This window comes from Sinocyclocheilus anshuiensis, unplaced genomic scaffold (genome assembly GCF_001515605.1).
Source record: "Sinocyclocheilus anshuiensis isolate Anshui unplaced genomic scaffold, SAMN03320099.WGS_v1.1 scaffold183, whole genome shotgun sequence".
In the NCBI taxonomy this organism is placed as follows: Eukaryota; Metazoa; Chordata; class Actinopteri; order Cypriniformes; family Cyprinidae; genus Sinocyclocheilus; species Sinocyclocheilus anshuiensis.
In genome coordinates, this window is record NW_015548309.1 from 224888 (window position 1) to 233913 (window position 9026).

The window sequence follows — 9026 nt, forward strand, 5'->3', positions numbered from 1 at the left end:
TATTTAACAGGATCTTCATTTTCATTGGTTTAAATAAAATATTTTTGTTATAAGAGACAATAAATATTGTATATATTTTTATTATAATATTGTATAAATATTTTATAAATATAAAAACAACTTTGTGCATCAAAACCACTCTTTTCTTTGATTTTCAAAATTCAACAAATATGCAAAAGCTGATTGTAACAACAAGCCAAACATGTCAGTCTCTGAGCAACATGTAATTTAAGGCATGAAATAAACTTCATCCTGTAAAATAAGTATAAGGAACTATGCAAAAAGCATTTCAAACATCTCCAGCACATGTCATAATACCACTTTTTTTTTTATTTTTAGCTATAACACTAGTGCATATAAAAAATACATACCCTCATAGTGCAAGTCTGTGCACTGAGCATCTGAATGGCACTGTCCATTATCTTGTAGACAGCGATTGACTGGCAGCTGCTTTGCTTCACAATCAATCCCATCGCCAATATAGTTGTCTTTACACTCACACTTCCTCTTTCCCTGGTGACAGATGCACATTACATCTGTTTATGGATGTGTTAAGATTTATGTATCTGTATAAAGATCACATTCTGTTAAAAGAGCTATAACGAAAGAGAAGGTTCTGCTTACAGCTCCGGTCATGGTGCAGGTAGCGTGTTCGTGACACCCGCTGTTTTCACCATCAGCACAGGGGTCAACCGGTGTGCACACAAAGCCATCGCCAGAGAAACCTTTGAGACACATGCAGCTCACCTTCTCCCCCTTCTGACTACACTGAGCATCCTTAGAACAGCCGCCATTCCAGTACTTGCACATATTGGCCGCTACATAAGAGGTAAGAGTGAGTAGACTGTTTCTACTTTTGTTTTGTCATCACTTTGCTATTGAGATCTTCATGCATGTACCTGTGCAGGTGATACCGTCTCCTTCATAGAAGGGTTTACAGACACAGGTGTTGTTCTCCATGCAGACGCCCTTCTCATGGCAAGCCGGATTGCAAACAAGACCATCGGCTGAAACGTCAGAAACACAGGGTGAAATTGGCTTGCAGGTATAAAGCAATGCTTGTCTTTTTCTAGTATGGTATATAACCCAAAAACAAAAGAATAACCAGAAGGTCTGTACCTAGTTTGTTCTCACATCGCAGACCAGTCCAGCCCTCTTCACAAAAACACGAACCGGTACCTTTAGGACCCTCATCACACGATCCATGTTCTGTGCAGTTGCAGGCTTAGGAAGAGGACACAAACTAAGTTTATAATTATATATTATATATATAATTTATTATATTTAATCAATTGAAATTTATTTTGAAAAGTCTCACCTTTGCAATCAGGTCCAAAATGGCCATCCACACACAGCTCACAGGCTACACCTGTGAATCCAGCATCACAAGTGCATGTGCCATTGCCTAGATGATCCTCGTCACACTTACCATGGTCACGGCAAGGGGATCCTGGACCCCCAGGACATGCTGGAGAACAGGAAATGTTCTTATCAACTTATAACTGTTTTTCTACATACGGTGGCCATAAAAAGTCTACATACCCTTGTTAAAATGGCAGGTTTTTGAGATGTAACAAATGAATGGCTAATGTTTTTTTTTTACATATCAAAAGGGGTGTGTAGCCTTGTTGTAGCCGTTGTATTATATTGAACCAGCATAGCTCGTCTATGTCAACAGTTTACTGTGAATAGTAAGACACTGCTTACCAAGACAGTCCCTGCCGTAGTACCCGGAACAGCACTTGGGCTTCCATATGACCACTGTACATGTTGATTGACATCCTGAATCCCTAGACAGCAGTGAATTCGGACGGACACACTTTTGTTCTGACTAGATTGAAAACACAATTGAATTAGTGTTCTTTCTTTAATACAGTATCCAATTAACTAGATTTAAATGAGGCTTTTAGTACATAGCTGTTATGCCAATTTACTCCTACAAGTAGACACACACACACAAAAGAGTCAATGTAAAGTTTGGTATTGGTCAGATGTTTATGTTTTGAAGAAGTCTCTTATGCTCACAAAGGCTACATTTATTTGATGAAAAATACAGTAAAAATAAAATAATATATTACAATAAAAATAAACTGCTTTCTATTTTAATATATATTTTTATATGTAATTTATTACTGTGATGACCAAGCTGATTTTTTTCAGTCTTCAGTGTCGCATAATTCTTAAGAAATCACTCTAATATGCTGATTTTGTTTTCGAGAAACATTTTTTTAATTATTTTTGTGTAAACCATGATCCATTTTTTTCAGGATCCTTTCATGAAAAGAAAGTTCAAATGAGCAGTATTTACTTGATGTAGAAATCTTTTATAACATCAAATCATGGTTCACAGCTGTGATAAAAGGAGTAAGGGCTATTGGTATGTCCTGCTCCAACTTCCTATTTGAATAGGAAATATATAAAATGGAGGGAAAAAATGCACCACTATTTAGTAGGTGTTTTACAATAAACCCACAGTATCTAATAAGAGCAGACTACATAGATGGCAAATTTTCATATTTTTTTATATTTTTCTCCATAATATAATAAAGTAAGGTTTGGCTTCAAATGAAAATAAAAAGTACCTTTGGCTTGCTTCCAAGCGGGCAATCCAAAATAGCACGACCACAATACCTGCAAGCCAACTATTGCAACAACAAAAAAATACCAAAATAAAAAATTATAATAAAAAATAAAAAATTATAAAAAATAAATGTTCAAGATACCAAAAGGAAGAAAGGTACATTGATTTGATCTGATCACCTTAGCATTGATGCAAACTGCACACTACATACTACACACATTGTACAAAGTACTACAAGTAGATGTAATAAGTGAAAATACTTTGCTGGAACTCACAGTGAAATCAATGGTGTGCTTATAGTCACAGCGCCCCCCGACACTTGGAGGATTAAGCAGACAGTCAATGCCATAAATCATTCCTCCATTGAAATCAAGGTTTCTCTTTATAATCCAACAGCTTTTATGGTTCACATAAAGCTCCCCCTGAGGGGTAAATATGCATGATATGATGCATAGTTATTAAAGAAACAGCTTTTTGAATGCACAAGGCAAATGTTTTTTGTTTCTCCAAAAGTACTCACGATATGCTCTTCCCCCATGCAGGCCACTGACAGATCTGAGCCCTGTTGAGTCTTTAAAGAGCTGGCATGGATAAGCTCTGAGGGCAAGAGCTAGTAGACACAATAAATTGCAATACATTTAAATGATGCATTAGGGAGTCAACACTGAATTTCCTGTCATACTATATTAGTCTTGCCCTGCGTCTCAATGTTCATACTATCCATCCTAAATAGTATGTGAGATTAGAATAAGTGTGTCCCAAAGCATAGTATGTTGAAAAGAGTATGCCAAAAGTCCCCGGATGGTCTACTATTTCAGGTCGATTTTTGAAGTGTGGATCCGTGCACACTCTAATGGCTAATATTGCCCACAATCCATTGCGCTTTGGTGAAGGATTCTGTCCAGAACTACAAACATGAATAAAACGCGTTAAAAACTACAAACATGGCGGACGTGTACGACCGGCGGTTAGGTAGAGAGGCTTAGAAAAAAGAGTTTGAGTTACTAATATTCAACATTTAACCTGGTAAAAAATATTTATTTAATGTTATCTGTGTTATATTTAATCTGCAACAGCAATGTAAACTTTTAGAAACATCCGTTTGGTCGTTAACTTTTAAATGCATCATTATGCATAAAATATGAGCAGAGTTCTCAGCATGAAAGACCCGTGACTGGCAGATCAATGTGCTACTTCTTTTCTCTCCAGTATGGTAGGAAGTTAAATGAAATGCAATGTGGAGGATGTTAACTGTGACAAGATGATTGACAGGCCAGTTTACAGTGACCGGGTGTGTGTATCTATGCGACAGAGCGTCCGTTAAAGACGCAGTTGTGTGACGTGATAGTATGTCCCAAAGCTTGCCTACTCTTCTACTATACACTCAAAAGAGTGTACTGTTTCTTCACCAAAAGAGGACATACTTTAAGGGCGTAGTATAAGTAGGCACATTGAGACGCAGCACAAATGATTAATACAGCCATGCCCTTGCCACAAAATTTAACACACTGGATAGAGACCAACCTTGCTGTCACGCACGATGTGGTATCTAAGATACTCAGCTAGCTGATCACGGTTATGCATCGCATACAGGAAGTCTTTTTGCTCTTGGGCCAGGGCGGCCATTGCAGCATCCGTGGGCAGGAACAGGGTGACAGGCTGATGAATTGGATCCATCACCAACTTCAACGTATCTGTGTCCTTTAAACAAACAAGGTAATATAAGATTTGGATTTTATTAGAAAATAGAGGGTTCCTCTAAAAAATAACACTTTTAATTTTATATAATAAAAGAAAAAAAGGCACAAAAAAACCTGAACCCTAGACACTTTTTTTGTGGAATTGTATTAGAAAAAAAAGAAAACAACAACAACAACAACATATTTTTGCTTATTTTACCTCTAGAAGCTTGTAGAATGTCTTGAAGCCATGGAAACTGACCACATCTGAGAGATTACGCTTTCAGAAAAAAAAGACAATGACAAACAAAATAAAAAATCTATCAGTGTAATTTCATAATTTCCTGCTTTATTATTACTCTTGACATTATAAAATAAAGAATATTGTCAGAATAATCCTGTGGGGACATACTGGTGTGCTGTCTTGTTCTCTGTCTTTCTGAATCTGAAAACCAGGGGGCACTAGAACAGTGTCAATCTCATGGAAAATCCCATTGCTACTTTCCAGATCACTGAACACCACTTTGGCTTTGTTATTGATGTATATAGTATCCTAGAAACAAATAATGAGTGTTTCAATAATATGCATAATATGTATCTTATGCAGTCATCATACTGAGTTGTGATAATGTTATCTTTGCATCAGGCACACTGTACCTCAGAGTATGTAATGGTGAGGATGTCACCAGTAAGTGTGGTCAGGTTACGAGGCTGCATAAGGTCTTCTGGGAGGAGGGCACGGCAGGCCACAATGTGGTACCTCAGGATTTTAATTTCCATAGGAGTCCGTTTTACAATGTCCTTAACCTAAACAAAAGCAGTGACAATCACAAAACCTGCTATCACATCGCAGTTTCCTCTTACTATTCATGATACTCATTAAGAGGCAGAGTAGATGTAGACATGTAGATCAAAGGCCATTTGGGTGAATCACATAAAACCTGTTGAAAATATGTCCAAGTCATATTTTAGCTTATATTCTGATTCTGATTCATGACAATGAACCATATTTTCTGCTTTCGAGTTTGTAATTTTCCTTTTCAATTCTTGAGTTTATCTTAGTGACAATTTCATTAGGACATACTTTTGTTTATTTCATGACTTCAAGTTCAGTCACATGGTACAAGGAATGGATGGATAATCTTCTAGCCAGTCATGGCGCAAGCTGATAGGTCCTCTACTTGCAATTTGTCAACCAATCATATTGCATACTATGCAAACGAGCTAATAGGCATGTAATTTGTCAGCCAATGAGTTTGCATGCATCATATAAGCTAACATTTAAATAGCCAGCTTTAGGCAGTTGGCCGGTTTAGTCAGTTGCTGTAAGAGTTAGCAGCTTTTTTTGCTTCTGGTCACCTTGGGGTGAGTAAATTTTATTTATTTATTTTTTTAATGTTGAATCCCTCACTCAAGTGTAGATATTTTTCCTACTGTTTTGCAGGAGGTAATTTTTCCTTATCTCTATCAGCTTGCTTTGTGATATTCTGCAATGGTAAGTTTTGGTCTTCATGGTATAACTGTTTCTAACAAGATACGCCTTAGCCAAATTGGTTCAGGGACATGTGGTTCTAAAATCACATGATGTTCGTTCTTCTGTAGAACAAAATATTGAGATTTTGGCTCTTCTCCATACAATGGAACTCAAAAAGCTCCAGTGTTGCTTGGATCCTAACAAGTATCATTTGTGTTCTGCAGAAGAAAGACATACGGATTTAAAATCACTTGAAGTTGAGTAGTTTTTTTGGGGAGGGGGTGCTGAACTATACCTTTTAAATCACCAAACTCTAGATATTCAATCTACTTGGCCATGCGGCAAGACTCATAGCAAATCGATCCATTTGAGTTGTATAGCATAGTTTTGTTCAATGTAATGCCATATCTTACTGTTTTATTAAGTAGAATATATCAAGGTGTCTTAACAGTTTGTGGTGTTTGTGAACACTGTTAAAATCCCTTTCTAAATTGATTATTCCTAAAATGTGGTCTGTTAATTTAACTCTGAATTGGCCAAATGCAGTCTGGCTAAGCTAGTAATACCCACAATGTTTTTATTGATTTGTTTTCACTGTGCTGAGTGGAGAAAGTCGTGCATGTGCAATCTTGCTCCTGGAGAGCCAATTCACAATGTACAATCATACCATCACACAATGGGTACGTTTACATGCACAATGTTTGGTTCAATTGGACTGAATTCATTCCGATTGATGTATCTGAATGTAGTGTTTACATGAACGCTAAATAAAGTGATCGAGTTGATGTGCGCATATGTCAAGCTTCAAATCGGAATGGATTTTTTTTTTTTTTTACATGCGCACACTGCACAAATATTTTTTACAGAGTTTCTCACTGTTTGCACATAACCACTTTCCTACACGGTTTCTTTATTTGTTTTTAACAGCAGAATTGATATTTATCCATTTATGGATAAATATAGGCCTACATATAAACCGCTGTGCCGTGCTGCTCATATTTATCACACATTAAAAATGCCCCTCCCTGCGCCCAAAACGGATTGCCTGTGGATGAGAATCCAAAACAAGGACTGGTGGGAGGTTGTCCTGCTCCACTTCAGTTGCAGAGTGAAAGGAGAGTTTTATAATGACAGGACATGCATTTATACAACACTTTATTCAAAATGAAGAGCTGTTCGTTCCACTCGTCATACGTCATAATGCTATTTCTGCATCATTGCACATGCGCAGTCCTTTCAGTTTCGGGGTTCAACCGGATCAAGTATTTACATGCACTCTCAATCGTATTTTAAAAGGAATAAACCACCCCCTTCAATCCGATCGAAATTTCACGTTAACACGATTAAGGTGTTTACATGAAGGCTTTTCAGTCCGGTTGAGCCGTCAATCCGATTACAAACAGATTATTTGGTTGCATGTAAACGTAGCCAGTGTCCTGCAGAGTTTAGCTCTGGCCTGCCACCACACATTTAAGTTTCTAGAAGACATTGATTAGCTGGTTAAGGTGTTTAAATGGGTTTGAAGCTGAACTCTGCAGGACTGTGGCCCTCCAGCAGCATGATTGGACACCCATTACTCTCCACTCAGCATTTTATCCAATCACACTGCTGCCTATGTACCTTCACAAGCCGGTTCATGCCTCAACTTTTCATTGGTAGCTATCTTTGATGCTTGAAAGTCTGGTAACTTTATTTAATTTCAAAATGTCTTTTGCCAAGTTTGTCAATTACTAAACCGTTGAGGTTCATTTTGCACAGTATGTGGAATGCGGCTAGCAATCTTGCCTCATGTATTTCCATACAAGGCGGTGCGATTCACTCCAATGCAGCAATACCCACTAATAGTGCAGGGCAACTTCGGTCCTGGAGGGCCACTGTCCTGCAGAGTTTAGCTCCAACCCCAATCAAACACACCTGCCTGTAGCTTTCTAGTGATCTTGAAGACATTGATTAGCTTGTTCAGGTGCATTTGATTAGGGTTGGAGCTCAAATCTGCAGGACAGTGGCCCTTCAGGACCGAAGCTGCCCAGCCCTGTGCTAGTGGGACGGGTTGCCTGTGGATAATCCAAAACAAGGACTGGTGGGAGGTTGTCCTGCTCCACTTCAGTTGCAGAGTGAAAGGAGAGTTTTATAATGACAGGACATGCATTTATACAACACTTTATTCAAAATGAAGAGCTGTTCGTTCCACTCGTCATACGTCATAATGCTATTTCTGCATCATTGCACATGCGCAGTCCTTTCAGTTTCGGGGTTCAACCGGATCAAGTATTTACATGCACTCTCAATCGTATTTTAAAAGGAATAAACCACCCCCTTCAATCCGATCGAAATTTCACGTTAACACGATTAAGGTGTTTACATGAAGGCTTTTCAGTCCGGTTGAGCCGTCAATCCGATTACAAACAGATTATTTGGTTGCATGTAAACGTAGCCAGTGTCCTGCAGAGTTTAGCTCTGGCCTGCCACCACACATTTAAGTTTCTAGAAGACATTGATTAGCTGGTTAAGGTGTTTAAATGGGTTTGAAGCTGAACTCTGCAGGACTGTGGCCCTCCAGCAGCATGATTGGACACCCATTACTCTCCACTCAGCATTTTATCCAATCACACTGCTGCCTATGTACCTTCACAAGCCGGTTCATGCCTCAACTTTTCATTGGTAGCTATCTTTGATGCTTGAAAGTCTGGTAACTTTATTTAATTTCAAAATGTCTTTTGCCAAGTTTGTCAATTACTAAACCGTTGAGGTTCATTTTGCACAGTATGTGGAATGCGGCTAGCAATCTTGCCTCATGTATTTCCATACAAGGCGGTGCGATTCACTCCAATGCAGCAATACCCACTAATAGTGCAGGGCAACTTCGGTCCTGGAGGGCCACTGTCCTGCAGAGTTTAGCTCCAACCCCAATCAAACACACCTGCCTGTAGCTTTCTAGTGATCTTGAAGACATTGATTAGCTTGTTCAGGTGCATTTGATTAGGGTTGGAGCTCAAATCTGCAGGACAGTGGCCCTTCAGGACCGAAGCTGCCCAGCCCTGTGCTAGTGGGAACTAATTTTTAAAGTGTAATGTTTTTTTTTTTTTTGTTTGCTGATGAGCTGCGCTACCTTCTGTCTCTCTCCGTCTCTCTCCCATTGAAAATAAACTGAGAACTCAAAGTTGCCAGGTACGGTGTAAAATGCCCTTAAAAGTTAAAACAACACTTGGGTTATTCTTGGCTTTCTAGTTAATGTTATTTGGTATGTATGATTTGTCGTTTTTTTTTTTTTTTTTTTTTTCCCTTTTTCATG

The 9026-nt window shown here is 38.4% G+C and overlaps 1 protein-coding gene across 1 annotated transcript in view; it reads right to left on the reverse strand.

Moving 5' to 3' along the window:
- LOC107656211 (stabilin-2-like) overlaps window positions 1–9026 on the reverse strand; it is a 35302-nt gene that overhangs the window by 4243 nt on the left and 22033 nt on the right. The window contains exons 46-58 of the mRNA XM_016443977.1: window positions 4918–5067; window positions 4673–4813; window positions 4481–4540; window positions 4106–4282; window positions 3102–3191; window positions 2857–3003; window positions 2583–2642; window positions 1708–1831; window positions 1319–1468; window positions 1120–1224; window positions 900–1007; window positions 625–818; window positions 372–513 (exon numbers count right to left, since the gene is read on the reverse strand). Of these exons, the coding sequence (XP_016299463.1) occupies window positions 372–513; window positions 625–818; window positions 900–1007; window positions 1120–1224; window positions 1319–1468; window positions 1708–1831; window positions 2583–2642; window positions 2857–3003; window positions 3102–3191; window positions 4106–4282; window positions 4481–4540; window positions 4673–4813; window positions 4918–5067 (1648 nt within the window). The remainder of the gene's footprint in view (window positions 1–371; window positions 514–624; window positions 819–899; window positions 1008–1119; window positions 1225–1318; window positions 1469–1707; window positions 1832–2582; window positions 2643–2856; window positions 3004–3101; window positions 3192–4105; window positions 4283–4480; window positions 4541–4672; window positions 4814–4917; window positions 5068–9026) is intronic.